At 40.7% G+C, this 17,664-nt stretch overlaps 1 protein-coding gene across 4 annotated transcripts in view; it reads left to right on the top strand.

Annotated features, from left to right (window-relative positions):
- The window catches only part of ncor2 (nuclear receptor corepressor 2), a 124,505-nt gene that overhangs the window by 51,167 nt on the left and 55,674 nt on the right, over window positions 1-17,664 (top strand). For all 4 annotated transcript variants that reach the window (XM_073466003.1, XM_073466002.1, XM_073466001.1 and 1 more), the window contains exons 6-12: window positions 2,303-2,416; window positions 8,313-8,369; window positions 9,122-9,174; window positions 13,466-13,532; window positions 14,613-14,785; window positions 15,000-15,093; window positions 16,768-16,946. In XM_073466003.1, the coding sequence (XP_073322104.1) occupies window positions 2,303-2,416; window positions 8,313-8,369; window positions 9,122-9,174; window positions 13,466-13,532; window positions 14,613-14,785; window positions 15,000-15,093; window positions 16,768-16,946 (737 nt within the window). The remainder of the gene's footprint in view (window positions 1-2,302; window positions 2,417-8,312; window positions 8,370-9,121; window positions 9,175-13,465; window positions 13,533-14,612; window positions 14,786-14,999; window positions 15,094-16,767; window positions 16,947-17,664) is intronic.

Raw genomic sequence — 17,664 nt, 5'->3', positions numbered from 1 at the left:
TCCTTGTTTCAATCATGTCCATGAAATCGAGCATTTATGAAGTACTTCTAGTATTATATAATTTTTGCTACTTATTTCTAGTAAAATATTAAGATATATATATTGTGTATATAGAATTTATAGGCACAACGCTGAACACCAAGCTCTTTGGTTGAGAATGGCCTCTAAATGACATTAATGTAGCAAATGCCAAATGTTTCAGAGGGTTTTGTTCATTTTTTGGTTCCCATGAATTAGCTACAGCTCATAAAATCTTCCAACAACAAAAACATTTCACCTGATGAAATCGATAGTTACAAGATAAAAAGAAGACGCCTGCTGCCTGCGTGTTTTGTACATTGCTCTTTGTTAATAGAGAAGTTGATGGAAGGACTATAATATAAAACACTTGGCATTAAATTAATATGCTTTGCTCTGTGTTTTTAAATCAATTTTCCATTGGAGCCAAAATAAAACTTGTTATCCAGTGATTCCAGCCTTTGGGTTGACTCTTGTGAATGATTGAGAGGCAAAGCTCTGCTGCTTACAAGCATAAATCTTCCTCTCACCCTTCCTCGGTACACACGCGCACACACACAAAGTGTTTTTATGGATATTTTTTTACAGTCCGGCTCTACTGAAGCATTAAAACATTTGGACTAATTAAGTGACACGGTAAAACTTTATTTAAAGAGTTCTGGCAGAGTTGGTGGATGGGCAGGAGTTAGTGCTTAAGTTACCGCCAGCCTGTGTTATGTCAGCCAAGCCAAGGATGGCTGGTTTATTTTGTTTTACTTTAAAAGGGGACGAGGGGGACAGGTCTATGTGGGAATGTCTATGTTGCCCTCACCAGATGCTTATCCAGGTCTATCATCCACATGATGATTCACCTTGCTCAACTCTCATGTAGGAGGATGCCAATGACAGGAGGATGAGAAGGAGGAGTAGGGGCTGACTTAACTGTAGCTTGAAGCTATATGCTATATGCACACCACTCAGTGACACTTGGCTTTGGCCTATAGACACCTGGTTTTAGCTGAAAACACTCAGCTACTGTCTTAGTGTATAGCTTGCACAGCTAGGCACTGTATCCTAACATTTTCAGCCACATTATGTCAAAGATTATAGCTTTATTTTCAGTGTCACACGGCTTTAATGTTCATTTGAACAGACAAATATTTTTGATGATAGTGTAGAGATATTTATCAAACTTATGGGATACAAAGTGTTTTTAGTGCATTTACTAAAATGAACATAGATGAAGGATACCTTTGTCTTCATCTATGTCCATGTCTTTGAAGGCGAGTCTGAAAAGTTAAGATGTAGATTTTGGTTCACATGCTTTGATGGCCTTTGGAAGCTGAGTTAATTGTTAAATATCAGTGATAGTGGCTGCCAAATGATATTTGTCAGATTTTACTCAAATGTCTGACCTTTGTTTTTGCTTTTGAAATTATTTACTTAAGCAGGAAAATGAACGGTCCATCCAATAAAATGTATCTTTAACTAGAAGTATAAATTGAATTGGTTTGGTATCAAATACCAAACCCAGTTGTCTTTTTATGCATTTGATATCCAAATTTAATCCATATTCTTGTAATTAGAAAAAGATTGATGATTGTAAATTGTGCTTAATGAGTTTTAGCCAGCTATCTAACAAGTAGCTTATACAGATGTTGAGTAACACAGCTAAATAATAATAAAGACAAAGGGTTTGCTCATATAATAAATGCTACAAACAGCAACACCTTTGGCCTTCTTTATGCCAGTATGTGTAGAAACTGCTGTTATCTGTGTTGCATTAGAAAATTCAATGTATGAATAATTTAAATTAATAATTTTTGTCTCATTATTGCCTGCTACAGACTGAAGAAAGTGGCAATTTCCACATGCTGTTTGTTGACATAGTTAAGTGTGGGAGGATTAATGATCCTGACCAAGCAGCGGTTGGTTAGATGCCAGTCTGACCAGTAAGTTAGAGAAACTTTTCCAGGGTTTGTCCGGTGTTCATTTCCCACATTTGCCTCTCTTTTGTTATCACTCTCTCATTGGATGTTCCAGCCACACAGCAGGCATTGGCTTTGTTTACAGGCTATTGTAGTAAGTCTTTGATTAACTAGGCCCTGGGGAGTTAATAGCTATTACGGCTAATGGGACAGTTTAGTCTCGTCCCTGCTTGGAGAGTTGGGGGAGGGAAGGTTTATCTGACACACTCTCTCTAACCTCGCAACAGGAACTGGTGAGCCACAGTTCTTCCTGGAAGATCAGGGCACTTCTGGTTAGTTAAATGTTTACCAGCATATTTGTGTGTGTTGTGTTACAGCAACAGCTGGAGGAGGAGGCTGCAAAGCCCCACGAGCCAGAGCGCCCCATCTCACCGCCACCCAGCGAGGCCAAGCACCGCAGCCTGGTGCAGATCATCTACGATGAGAACAGGGTCAGTAGTATACACAAACGCACCACACACACACACACAGCAGACACTCACTCACGAGAACACATTACCCTACCTCTCGTAGGTTACTTATTCTTACTTCTTAGTCAACTTAATTCTCCATCTTGTTTTACTGTTTGCTCAAAAAATGCTTTCATATGCTTTTCCTTCACTATTGTTTTCACCTCTGGTCTCTTTGCCCGCACACCATCTTGCTTGCTCCACCACATGTCTTTCTGTTTCCCTTTTTCCTGTATGTCTCTGCTCTGTGGACTTTTTTATCAACCTTGTTATACTGTTTATAAAGTCAGTCAAAAAACACAACTTGCATTTTGGTTTTTTTTTTTTTTAACCCACAATTCACAACAGCAGGTGAGCTGCAAAGGGGGGAGGCTTGTTGTTAATCATTTAGCCTGTCAAAACGATCAGAACCAATGTGGTACCATCCAGGTGCACTTTTTACAAAACAATGGCATAAGTACGCCCACATTGAACAGGAGAGGCTTCAACACAATCAGTGTGCATTTATAGGAGGAGCGTAGGCGTAATCATTTAAAAAATATTGAAATTGCAAATGACCAAGTGAATATAATGGTGAAATGTGCGATAAAATTGCATTATAATGAAGTACAGCAGTTTGGCAGATGATGTCCACACAGATAAAAAAAAAATGAAAATAAGAAATGCTAAGATGGATCAGCACCAATACACCCGCCCCTGCGTGGCAGCTCCAAAGATTGAAAATCAATATATGGCAGCCAATGTTAATTTTGCGGTGGGCTGCCACCAATAAGTGAATGTATGGGAAACCCTGCGCTCAGTCTGTAATCCACCGCTCGAGCCCACATCACCTTTCAGATGAATTTGGTTTCACTTGATCCCATTTGCAGTGTTTTCATTACCATAAGTGAATGTAAGAGTGAGAGAGAGCTGGGTGCTTTCCTCCTGTGGGTTAGTGTGGTTTCAGTGAGCTACCTCTGAATATTCCCTGTTGTCTAGTAGGTTATTAGGTTCTAACATCTGGGGTAGGGCAGCCAGTGCTAGAAATGTATACAGAGCCTGTGAAATAAACCAGATTACCTAGCTTTGAAAAATGTTTGACCATGAGTATAGCCTTACAGCGTGTATTTCTTTCATTCTGTTATTCCTCTCAGACACATAGAGTTAAGATATGTCATTCTCTTTTACTTTGTTTGATTTATTCCTCAAAAATCTTTGTCGGAGGGTGTCATAAAGTGACCATCTCCTACCTGAGCCTGCCACTCTTTACTGTCAGACGAGGCTGAGTTCTTACCTAACAGAATGAGCTACTAAAGGTCAACATAGCAGGCATGATGAATCACACAAGTCCACACATGCACTCTATAAAGTGACACACTGAAACAAATCTTTGTCTTTTATCACCTATAAAAGCATAGCAACTTAATCGATCTTTAAAGAAAAGGGAACCAGAGCAGTTGACAGATCATATAAAGCTATCAGGAAGTGTTAAGTTTGTCCTTTTCACAGCTATCATTATATGCAGCAGTGCTCTGTGCAGAAGATGTAAAGTGATTTTTAGTGCTCTCAGTCCCTCTAGTGGTCAAATGAAAAAAGTATCTTTTTAGTGGAATTGCCATATAAAAACAGAGAACTCCTCTCACCTATCACACCACATTCAACCTCTTTGAACAAGCCCCCTATGGGAAACTAGAAATAATAATGTTTAAACTTCACAGTTCAGAGGAGAAGGGCTCTTGGATGTTTTGCTTTTCAAGGTAAGGTACAGCGGTGAACTGTGTGTGTAGAGGGTGTGTTGGCAAGCAAGCATTCACCCTGTTAGGTGTCATTGAGCAAGAGACTAAATTCTCAGCAGCTCCAGGGCTTTTGTTGTCACACGTCACTTTAACCTGCGCACATGTCAACAGATAACCATCAAAATGCTCCGAGAGGCCCCTTAAAAGGGAACACCATGGTGTACAGGGAGCGTCCTTCATGACTTTCACCCTTTCTGTTATCAAGCGTCATTAAATAACAGCACTTCTATGCAACAGAGGGGCACTGCAGATTGCTCAAGACTCCTCTGAAAGGCTTGAAGTTAAGAATGACTCATGGCTTACTCCACGATGCAGCCTGACCTCTGTAACACTTTCTACTTCCCTCTGACTGACAGGATGTACTCTGGCCTACTGCCTTCCCCCCTTACCTCTCTCCATCCTCCTCCTCTCTCTTTCTCTGTCCAGACTTAACCAGTTTCTTCTTTTTCAGTTTCAGTCATGGGAACCCCAATGACACAGTGACACCATTTATTCATCTATTCATATTTACATTCATTCTTTGTCATTACATAGGCTCAAATTACAGTTTTTAAGTCTATCATATCCTTAAAAAAAGAGAGATTTAATACACTTTTGTTAACCCTTAGCCAAATATAATGGATTTCTATTACAAACTCAGTTTTCCCTGGCCACATGCAAGTCAGCAAACCGTACACCAACCCAGAGCTTCTTGGTAATGCTTCTTAATGTACTACAAGGAACTGTTACCTAGTTATGAACAGTCCCAGTGTAATACTGATGCCTCTCTCTGACCAACACAAGCAGACGCATACATACTGTACAAAGTGCCTTTTACTGGGTCAGACTTCAACTTGTCCAGCACTAAAACCAAGTTTACCTTGTTTCATGTCGTCATCCTTTGTCCACGGAGGCTGCCTGAATCAATGTTTAGTAACCCTTTACAACACCAGAAGAAGAAACTTCACTGTTTTTTTTTGTTGTTTTTTTTTACAACAATAACAGCCACTCAACTAACATTTTTTTCATAATCCAAAACACATTGTTGATCTGCAACAGGACAAAAGTTTTTACCCATACAGATTACTGCTCCCTCTTCCATACAGGTAATTCAGTGGTTATACTTTTCTAATATAGTATGTATTTGTTTAAATCCCTGGATAAGCCTCCAGGGATTTAAACAAATATAGCTTTTCAGTGTCACTTTAAAGCAACAGCAGCAATTGGCAATTGGCGTTTGGCGCCCCCACAATTCTTGAGTGCAACACCACTGTTGTAAATACAAATCCCAGGTCTGTAACAATTTGTCAGATATAATGTAGGTGCCAACTACCAAAAAATGTAAAACTCTTACGTCATAACAATGTGAAACTTTTATCTTGAAGTAAACATGTATGTAACGCGGTGATCCGACCCTCTCACTGAAGTTACATAGTGCAGAAACAAGTGATAGGGGGCGGAGTGGCTGTGACAAAGACACCATTCACCCTGTTACAAGACACTGTACCATCAACATGATTTTGAAGCTGTTTTTTTAAGGTAAAAAGGTTACATAATGTTGCTTTAAATCCCTGGAGGCTGTTTTCAGTGGCAAGTGCCATGATCACAATGCAACCTGCAAATGGCTTTTTTTAAAATCATGTTCTAACATAGTACCCCTGTGTGTCCTGTATAGACGGATGCATTACACCTTTTAGACATCTACCTTGAATGCTTCTTGAAAAAAATTAGAGATATAATATCTAACATTTCCACATTAAAATGCCTAAAAATGACTAGACCTTTACTCTGTATTTTGTTGAGTTGTGTACTTTAATGACCTCGAATGCTTCCACCAATGTTCAAACCAGAGAAATGCATGATTTTACATAAGATAATGGTATGTTTCATTTACTCACGCGTCATCATAACTTTTATAGAAAAATAGACATTTTATAGAACAAACATAGAACAGATTAATTAAGAAAATATATGCCTTAGTTGCAGCCCTATATGCAGTACAGTGCATCAAGTGGCCACGTGTAAAACGGGGTAATAGCATTACATTAAAGCTTAATATTATATGTCAAACCTTTGGCGTGTGTACACGTAAGTGCGTACATGTGCAGTATGTTTGTTTAAGCACCTGGCTATAAATACTCAAGCCTCCACTTGCCTTTTTTGATGTCACTGCGGTGTCATCTGTCCCCTCTGGGCGCCGTGTCACCAGCTCTTCCACACAGGGTTTTAGCCATTGTCAACCCCGGGGATGGCTCACCTCAAGTTCACTCTTCTCATATTTGGCACATAGCTGTCATGGACACGAACACGAAAGGAGACAGCCCCACTGAGGCTGCATTATCATAATTCTGTTGAGCTATGCTAAATCCTCATGTCTATGCTAGGTTACGATGGCTCTGTAGCTGTTTCTCTGTTTCCCTGTTTTCTCTCCTGCATTCACTGTGACGAGCTACCAGAGTGTTGTAGTGCTGTGATTTTTCAGGCAGTCACAGTTTTATGTTTTCAAGGTTTCTCCTCAGTCTTCTCATGGTTAAAATTTATTCAGTACAAGTATTGAGTAACGTGCACGTGTGAATGAAATTCTCCGTACAGCTTCTTTTCGATCTCATCCACACTGGTCTCCTCATTGCTAAATTTGTCCTTCCTTGTATTTAATGTGAAGCCCAAACTCCAGGAGTTTTGAGGTCAGTATCATGCAGTCTCATTCAGAGATTTATTTAAAGAAGGAAATGAAGAGAAATCCTTGAGCCTGCCTGCTCCCCAAGGATGAAAGGCTGACGTTAATAATTGCTGTTCATTAAGTGCTCCTGTAGTAAGCAGGCTCTCTGAGGCAATACTCTGCAGCCTGTTACACCTACTCACTGGTGCGGAAGCAACAGGAATGAGGGATAAAACAAGATCAATGCAAAACGACTGAAGGATGAATAATGGCATCATCTTGGGGTATTTGCATTTGAATGATGGTAGTAGTGTATGCATGTAATTCATCAGAGCTTCATCATGGCTACAAACTGGAGCCGTGTCACTTGGCTTCACTCACAGGTGACTCAGTTGGAAGCCGGTGTGCGTGAGCTCCTCTTGGGTCTTCCATCCAAGTCTGTTAGGGTGAGTCTTGTATAAACCTGTGGAAGGATCCCAAATACCTCCTGTATAACCTCCACAGTGAAGACGGAGTGAAAGGGACAAGGTAGCAGCGTGACATGGTTGGTAGTGAAGAATAAAGGTTGACATGTACACACACACACACTGGCAGGTACTGTCTCTGTTATCAGCTCTAGTCTCGTCTAAGTCCCAGCTCCCACATCTTCCCCTCCATCCAACCCTCCCTCACTGTCCTTCCATCCCGTCTGTCACCCTGCCAGTCTCACTGCGCGGTCACTGAAGGAAATGAAGTGAGATGGAAAGCAACAGAGCATGTGGTGTGTCACCAAGGAGGGTCTGTTTGATCGATGGAGTGGGGAGAGAGAGAAATGATGAAAAGAGTGAGAAGGGTAGCCTAGGACACTGCTCACACATTTTTCTGCTTGAGCTAAATCAAAATGTATGGAAGAGCAGAGAGGTCATCCACAGACGTAGATGGGGGTTTTAGCTGCCCAGCTTTATGCCCCAACACATCACCTTTATGGTACCTGCCACGATTTTTTGTTTTAAGGCTGATTGTTGTAGGTAGTAAGCTGGAGTTGAGATCTTTCTCTGTCTTTCATCAGTTGTCTCTTATGAGATAAGCACCAAAGCCCTTTCGCCCCCCCCTCCCCACGCTCCTTTCCCTGTCTTTTTTGCTCTTTCTCTCCCACTCACTTTCTATTCCACTCCCACTTGCTATCCTGCCTGCCTGCTCTTTCTCTCTACCTCTCTCTGCTCAGGGGAGGTGAGTAATTTTTTTTTTGTGGGAGAGGGGAGAGAGAGAGAGAGCTGCGACCCAGCTCAAGTTAAAAGCTCTAATAATAGTCGGTGCATCCATCTTTCTATCCATCCACACATCCAGCCGTCTGTCCATCCATCTTTCCAGCGAGCGGCGGTGTAGCCTCAGCAACCAAGGGAGCATGCTCACTGCGTTGCTGTGGTGATGGCAGAGTTGCAGGCAGCCGGCTAATGTGCTACTTCTGTTTGTGTTATCTTACCAGAAAAAGGCAGAAGAGGCTCACAGGATACTGGAGGGACTCGGACCCAGAGTAGAACTGGTGAGTGAAGATTTTGATTTATGTTATATTTTTGTTGTATTTTTCTTTCTCCTGCTCTCACGTCTTTGGGAAAGTTTTGTTTTAAGTCAGGATAGAGGGATAAAAGATGCCTCAGAGAGAGAGGAACAAGTCTGCATCACATGATGTCCACAGTTCTTTGCAGGGTTGTGAAGTACTGATGTAAAGATATTTGATTACTTTACACAAAGCTCCATTAAGCAGTATTAAACGTATTGATATTGAGCATTGAATGAGATGACACGTCAGGATGCAGTGTCAAAGTGTGAGAATACAAAGGTCAGATCACTTCTCACTTCGCCATATTTTCAAAATTTTGACTTTTACTCCGATACAAAGTCCCAGAGTACCTTTGTACTTTGCACATACTCTGTCTACGTATCTATTCATCTATCTTCCATTCACTCACAGAATCACTCACCCAGTGAATCTGATCACTTGATACTGTTGCGCTCATGCTAGATGCTATAAAAAGCAGGTCCTCTGTTGTCTGTGGAGGACGTTTTTAAGTGAACAGTTTGAACAGTTTTTTCAGCCTCCGCCAGTTTTCATTCACTCATATCATATGATGAACATTTCAGCAGTCACTGAAATTCTACATCTATTTGTGTCAGAATCATATTGATGAGATGTTGGAGTGAACTCTGTCTTTTGTCCATCGTTTATCTGCTATTTACAATGTGTTGCAAAGCTCAAAAATACGATTGATTTATTTGTTCCATTTTGTTTTCCAGCCTCTGTACAATCAGCCTTCTGACACCAAGCAGTACCATGAGAACATCAAAATGTGAGTCACAACACACTTCCACGTTAATAAATGTTTTACATCCAGCCATAGATTCGTAGCTCATTTATATTTGTTTTATATATTGTATACTCCTACAACTAATGATTATTTCAGTGTCGATCAATCTAATGAATATTGTCATGATTAATCGGTTAATCTTAGGTGAAAAAGTCTTGTCTTTAAGTTCAAGACTTTAAGTTAAGTGTTGTCTTTACGAGTGTTTTTTCCAACCAACAAAGATTCTACGTTATTATCATGAATGACAAAAAAAATGAAGAAAATCCTTTCTTCCTTTCATTTCCGATGTTGGAACAAGCTAATGTTCATATATGTTTTGATATTTTTTGTTTGAAAAGTGACTAAAACACTCGATTATCAAAATATTCAGGAGATAATTTTCTTTTGACCAACTGATTGATTAATCGACTAAACGTTTTATCATTGCAGCTCAAATGTAAATATAAAAATAATTTGTTGTACATTATATCACCAATTGTAAATATTGCATTTCAAGCAGCCCCGATGCTCCTCAAAATACCAGAGGATACCAAACTAAAATTTGAATAACAGCTCTAATTTCTGGGTTCATAAGGATGTTAAAACCTATCAAAGGGTAAGAGGCCAGAAAAGGTTTAGGTGCCCTGATTTACAGGGAGAAACATGACTTGTTATTGATTGTATTTAGAGGGATTATTTGTTTCTGTACAAATTTAATAACTCTGAGCCAATTTACTTATAGCAGCTATTAAGTCCCGTAGTGGTTGTATATTGCCTTTGTGAGAGAATCTCAAACACTACTCCTCAGCCCCCCCTCCCCTTGTCAGATCACAAAGAAAGACATTACAGAGATTATTTTCTATTCCTCAGAATATGACTACTAGCTATGATTTAATTGGGTGGCAAATAAACTGGGGATAGATGTATATATATTAGTTGTAAGTAAATCTGATAATTTTTTGAAATAATATATGAGGTAAAAGAAGAAAAGTGAGAAAGGGGTAGGAATATTTGTTTTTATTATGTTGTTTTAATTTTTGGTTTGAAATAAAGTCATTCATTCATTCATAGCTACTGGATGCTAGCTTTTGCCACTACTGAGCTAACAAGATAGATTTTTATATTCCTAGCACATTTAAAAACAAGACTTAGATACAAAAACAGCAACCCTTATTTCCATAGACAGATTTAAGTCATATTTGATTTCTAGTTGTGTTTTTCTGCAGCTAACAGAGCCTCAAATCATGTATGCTCAAACTAAAAAGCTCAAACTAAAAACCCCAACAACAAAAACATAACTATTGATTCTGAAAATGGTCTAAAAACAATATTGATTTAATGTTTTCCCCTGGATATTATGACATGAAATATTAACAGCAGGATGCATTTCTCAGCATCCAAGGTTGCCTTCGATGAATGATTAATAAATCATGTCAGTTTCATGTTAGTGGATATCTGCAAAAACAGCATCAGAGAGTACACAATTTTGTGTGGCTGCCATGTCTATCAATAGGGCTTATGAGCATCTGTAATCCTTTAAGGACCATAATTCACTTCGGCACATCAAAGGGCTGCAGGAGGGTTATAATGGCTCTTCTCCATCGTTGGCACTGAGGTTTGGGCAGCGTGGCATACCACAAGATGTGTCTGACCTCTTAACCACACACTGCTCTGTCGTCACTCCTTTTGATCCCTGCACCGTTTGATCAGTATTATTGCCTCAAAGGAATTAACTGAAAACTCCTCTCTCCCCCTGTGTGTGTGTGTGTGTGTGTGTGTGTGTGCGTGTGTGTTATTAAATGCCACTGTGTAGCTTTGACACCGCACAATTGACTCCTTTGTCAGGCTAACCGGTTTGATAACCCTGGCACTCGTCCCTGGTGGGATAGATGAGTACCAATATCTCTGTGGAGTCCATCCCAGTTCATCTCCTGCACACAGAGTGCCTCCACCACTCAGCTGATAATATTCATCTCTCTGTCGTTATTTAGTTTGAAATCCATAGTATATACTTTGTATTTCCACACATCCTATTCATTTTTTTTGTGTGGGATACCATGGGCAAGCTGAGCCCTCAACCATGTCCTACTCCAGATACCCCAAGGCCCGTCTCTGCTACGTTACAGCTGCGATACAGTTGCCGGAGCATATCATGGCCGTCCTTGACGATGCTTGTGTTTCCACCAGCTACACCACTGCACGTTTCAACAGCGTCCCAGAAGTAATCAATGGAGAATACGCTCCAAGTCTATGTTTTTGACGGAAGCACACCACAGGTGGACTGCAAACTGCACAGAGTAGATCGAGCCAGACAGGAAGTCAGACAGCAGAACGGCATGGTGCAGTCTGGTGAATTTTCAATATAAAACACCCTGTGCAGACTCAGGAGTTAGAACACAACAAAGTCAGAAATATTGAAAATAAACCCACTTAAAACAGACAAACAACAAAACAATTTAACTATGTAAGCTACTCAACCACATTAGAAGCACAAAAATCAAGGAGAAATGACATAATAATTACAATCTGAGCAAGTCAACAATATCAGGCAGGCATGATGCTCTCCTTCTGAACTGCTGCAGAAGTGATATGAGACCACATGGAGAACGGAACAAAACGGCTTCGCACATGCCGGGTAACAGAGAGTACCCAGTGGAATCAAGGGGTTAGGATTTTGGAACGACTAGAAGGATGTGGGCTCACCCTTGTGGAAGTTCAAAATGAATCAGGAAATAAATATTAGACTGTATTACCAAGCTACACAACTTTTAGAAGTCACTTGTGAGGATTTTCATGATTATTCCGGTAATGGAAATTCAGGACAGTCAACTTGTCCTGAGTGCTTTTCACCACAATACACGAAAAAAATCTCTGATTGTCCCAACCCTAGTATAAAAATGATGTAAAATTCCATATTTTTTATTGAAAAATGTAACATTTTCTTGTGGGACAACAGCTAACCCCCCGCCAACTACATGCACCTAAATCTGCCATAGACCTTGGGAAAACACTGTACAATATATAATAATATATAAATAAAATTTTACTTTGAAGTCTGAAAAGTTTCATCTCAGTGTGCTTGTACTAATGAAGAACATCTGCCAGAAGTGTATGTGTATAATGAATCTTTCAGCCATCATGTTTTAGAGGTACTGTATTATGCTAAATTACAGTGTTCTCTGATATCTCAGAAATGGCACAGGCTTAGAGCAGGACAAAGGAAACCTTTCGCTGCGGTTCAGGGCTACTAATCTCTCCCTTTGCCATCTGGTGTCCACAGGACAATGCCATCTCTGTCTTTAAAGGGCTTAATCTATCACTTCTGTTTTTTCCATACAGTACCAAGTTAGTTCTCACCCATTATATACCACGACAAGTGTGGATATCAGCAGTATCTAGCTGGATTTGGCAGTATTTCTCTTTTCTGTTGCAATGGCTTGGCTCAGTATGTGTCTGTTTGTTTGTGTGGGAGGGTTTATGTGGGTTGGAGGTTAAGGCTGTTTAGTTTTAACTTGGGTTTGTTATTGCAGATAACGTGTTTGGGGAATGAAGAATAGGTCATCTTGTGTGTTTATCCCTCTAGACCCTAAATGTTATGCTATCTTCCAATTTTCACAAAACTCATACACACCAGTAGCCCACTTCCTCGCCTGTGACCTGTAGGGCCCTGCGGCTCAGCTGCAGTGACTAATGTAGAATAAGATTACATTAATCAGCGGGGAACGTGACCTTACGACTGACAGATTAAGTGTCAGGAATAAAATTCTGTCTCGCAGCAAAGAAAGAGACAAACTGAGTAGCTGCCTGAGGAGATTACTGGCCCTGACCTTTATTTGAAGCATTGTGGCTGGCTGTTCCCAGACCAGACAAGTTTTATAAGTTTGGCTCACCTCGCTGTCCTTTCTACCCAGAAGCGAGTTTGAGTTTATCGAGCGGTGGCATACAAGGACAGGCATTGTTTGTGTTCTCTGTGTGTGTGTGTGTGTGTGTGTGTGTGTGTGTGTGTGTGTGTGTGTGTGTGTGTGTGTGTGTGTGTGTGTGTGTGTGTGTGTGTGTGTGTGTGTGTGTGTGTGTGTGTGTGTGTGTGTGTGTGTGTGTGTGTGTGTGGTTTTTGTTTGTTTATTGGGTAAAGAGACGGAGCCTAGTGCAGAGGAGAGAAAATGTGCACCAGAGGATCTGGAGAAAATCAAATACTTTGATTTATGATGTGACAAAAGTGATGAAAGCCAAAGCACTGTCTGAAGTAAATGTCGTCACCTTATCCTCCATCCCTCTCTTTCCTCATCCCTTTCAGAAACCAGGCAATGAGGAAGAAGCTCATCCTATACTTCAAGAGGAGAAATCATGCTCGTAAGCAGTGGGTAAGTAGAGTTCTCAACATTTTGGACCCTCTGCTGCGACTAAGCCCATGACTGATGACCAGTGTGAAACTGGGCCAGCTGCTCCTTGAAGTGCGTGGCCACTTTAGGTCGACCGAAGAGGACAAGAGATCTTTTGTCAGCACTGTGCCCAGGGGAAGTGATTTGCTTTTGAAGAACAACAAAAAGTTCTCTCTCACACTGTCTTCTGAAAGAAAATCCTAGATTCTTTTTTCCACGCTCGTGTTGAATTCACTGTCAGCCAAGTACTTACAATGAGCATTGTACAAGGTTAGCCTGCACTCCTGCCTGCCAGTGATTGAGAGAGGCCGAGCCAAAGAGCATGACTATAAATAAAGCAGGGATCAATGGGGTGAGCTCTGATGCTCAAGCCAGGCGGACGTCTTAAAATCAGCTGGCGTGCCTGGAAGTTGTTATTGCAAATCACATCTACAGTTTTACTATAAAATTTGCATCTATTCACAATTCAGAAATATCACGGGAAAGTTTTTTTTTTTTTTAAATGCTTCCAGCCTTGCAGATGGTGCCAACAACAACTCTCACACGGCTCTGTATCTATTTTGTATTGCAAGTATGTATGTGTGTATGTGTGGCCAAAAAGAACAGTTCAAACGCAGCACCTGTATCAAAGCCTGCGAGTTGTGGGCGAGTGTCCAGTCTTCTCTCGCCTTGTGTCTAAGTGGAGGAGGTAGCTCCTCATGGGCAAAGAGTGGTTTATGAGCCCACTGAGGGTCGTGTCTCAACCAGGTTTAATGGCCTGCTTTACAACCTGCCTGTGGGGAAGCTAGGAAAACAGTGGGGCTGTCGTCTGCCAGAGTCATAGCTCAAGACCAGACTCCCTTTAGAATACCAATATATCACTTTGACCTCTCATGATGGGTAAAAACAAAAATGGAGAGCTAGGGATGATTACTAAAAAAATCATCTTTCATATCAGTGATTGAGTGCTTTGGGGGATGTATTGCTTTATCAGTTTATCAACTGTTGAATAGTTGTAGTTCCTCAGACTCAGTGGGTCTGCAGTGGACTGAGATCTCTGTCCATCTGTCTGTGGCTCTTCAGGAACAGAAATTTTGCCAGCGCTACGACCAGCTGATGGAAGCCTGGGAGAAGAAGGTGGAGCGCATCGAAAACAACCCGCGGCGCCGAGCCAAGGAGAGCAAGGTGCGGGAGTACTACGAGAAACAGTTCCCAGAGATACGCAAGCAAAGAGAGCTGCAGGAGCGCATGCAGAGGTGAGATTGTTTCTCCCTTCCGCAGCAGGCATGGGTGATTGTGCCTGTGACAATTAAAAGCACAAGGTTAATTTCTTGAACTGATTCAATCCATTATTTGCCAGGACTGCTGTTACTTACTGTGGATTTGTTTCATTGTGCAGTGCAGGTGGCTCAATTACAGTAATATGTGGGTAGGTTTGATTGACAGGTCTTCTCTATTTTTCCTTTTTAGCCGTGTTGGGCAGCGAGGAGGTGGGCTGGCCTCGTCTGCAGCTCGCAGTGAACATGAGGTCTCAGAGATCATTGATGGAATATCAGAGCATGAGGTAAGCTCTTCTGTTAAAAATGGCTTGCTCTTCTGCAGCTCCTGTTTTCACATTATCACACTGATGGTGGCCAAACATCTGGATTGTCTGATTTTGTTGAGTGGCTGTATTGACTGCCAGGAATGAATTCTCAAGTCTCTGAGGTGGTGGAAGAGAAATCGACATGCATATAAACATATTTTTTGAAAAGTAGTGTGAAGCAAGGGTGAATTAAATCAATTAAGTAGACCAGATCTTTATAAAATTGATGGCTTCCCCATACAAAAATGTAAAAACATATACAGACTGATAGTATTTATGACAACTATTGGCTGTTTGGCTTGTACTACATGTGATAAAAATACTACAAAACATAGCCTGCAAGGATCTGACTCAAGCTTTCTTAAATCACTCCAGCATAGTTTGGATTCAGAATCATATGCCACCTAATACTGGCATATAATCAAGCTGTAATACAGATAGTGTGGTATGCTACTGGAATAGCTTTGGTTAGCCTCACATCAAGCACATCAGCACAGTTGCTTTCAACTGAAATGCTCCCAAAACTTTGGTGGTTTTTACTGCCTGTGTCTTTTTTATAGTCTTCCCTCATTTCTCTCCTCCATCTACAACATGATCAGTTGACACATAGCGTGAGCTGTTGATGCAGTAGTGAATATTGTTCTGTGTACTCGTCCTCTGTATAAAGTTTAGCTAAGCTAATTTTTTGATTAATTTGAACTTGAAGGCAGAGTGCAAAATCAAAACCATTGAATAACCTGCAGATTGTAACTGCTTTCAGAAAAGTTTCAGTAGCAAAAGGGTCTTAGAAAGCTTTTTTTCTGAAGCCCTCTCAGGCAAATTATATAAATAAATCTGACTTGTCTTGACCTCAAACACACCCACCGAACTCACACTTTTTGAGATGACAAGGTTCACACTTGGAAAACGTCAAAAGCTCACAGTTCACACATTTTGGCTCCAGTGAAAACCAAATATTCTTGCCTGATTGAACCTAAATGGTTAAAATATTTTCAATAAAAAACATACTGTATATATATAGAACATGCACATGAAAACATTTTGACTGAGCTCACCAGATAAATGTGTTGCTCATCATTGATGTTAAATGTCAGCATATGCAAGAGATTTGCTGTGCTCGAGGTGTAAAAATCCTATAATGTGAGGCAGTCCTCCTGGTGTTAAGGATAATTGGTGCTCTGAGTTGACATTTCTGTGATATCCACTAGTCACACATTAGAGCTGTTCCTCTCGTGTCAGCCAGGTCCTATTAGGCTGAGCAGTGTGTCCGATCGGGTTGTTTTGTCTCATCTACAGAAAGGCTTTCTGCCTTCCTGCCTCCTCCAGTTAACACAGTGCCTTGCCGTCACTCCCCTCCCCTCTCCTAGCCCTGATCTCATTTTGAAGATTTTTTTTCTGTTGGGTTGTAAAATGAAGAGTGACAGGAAATATGTCTGTTTTATTGGTCTTTACATTCGGCATGGAACATGCCTTAGTCTGCTGAGCCAACAAGACACCCTGACCTCAACACAGAATGAATAACCACTTTACGTTTTTAACAAATGCGTGTCAATATAATCACTATGTTGTCTGATAGTTTCCCTCTCAAGACCAACCCACTCACTCCAGGATATTGGTTTGTTTGTGTGGCATTTGTGTGTGTGTGTGTGGCAGAACACAGAGAAGCAGATGCGACAGCTGGCGGTCATCCCTCCGATGCTGTTTGACGCTGAGCAGCAGCGCATCAAGTTCATCAACATGAATGGATTGATGGACGACCCCATGAAGGTGTACAAGGACCGGCAGGTTATGAACATGTGGAGCGAGCAGGAGAAGGACACTTTCAGAGAGAAGTAAGCAAAACATTTCTTTTTTCTTATTATTTTAATAGAAAAATACTTCCGTATATCCTTATTTCCTAGCAGCTGAATTAGGTTTTGGTGGCCAAAAATACACCTAAATATGGCTTTTCATGGTAACATTTTGGCAAAGGGCTTTGAAATTTTGTATCTAGATTACATTTTTTGAACAAACTTCAGAAGGTTTATCCCTTTTGTTCCCAGGCTTTTCACGTTCAACCCATTACATTTAAATTTTTTTATCAAATCCCATACAAGATTCCAGCTCCATTTTCATTTTGTAGGCAAAACCTTACAAAATGAAGTATGTCTTCGCTTCATGTGAAATGTGTGTGACCGATAAACGGTCCATCAGTTGTTGTAAGGAAGTGAATCTTCCCCTTTCGTGAGAAACGAGAGGAGGCGTTTCAGGCTGCCAAATCAAATCAAACCCACACAGTAAAATCAGTGACTTTAGTCTACCCACATTCAAACAGAACAGCTTCAGTTCAGTTCTTCTTCTTATAACTGAGTCCAACACTTACAGTAAGTATTTGATCACTAGTGACTGTGTAATATTTTTATGATTATTGCAGGAGATTTGGTGTACCTTTAAGACGTTGGCTCAGTCTTGATCTTTAATTGTCTTTTTCTCACCTCCTCCATCTTTCACTTTGATATTCTGTGATCTACTTCAGCAAATGCCAATGATTTAAAATACTTTCACTTGGAG

Source organism: Pagrus major, chromosome 5 (genome assembly GCF_040436345.1).
Source record: "Pagrus major chromosome 5, Pma_NU_1.0".
Lineage (NCBI taxonomy): Eukaryota > Metazoa > Chordata > Actinopteri > Spariformes > Sparidae > Pagrus > Pagrus major.
Note: the sequence above shows the minus strand (reverse complement) of the source record. Positions and strands in the feature narration are given on the sequence as shown.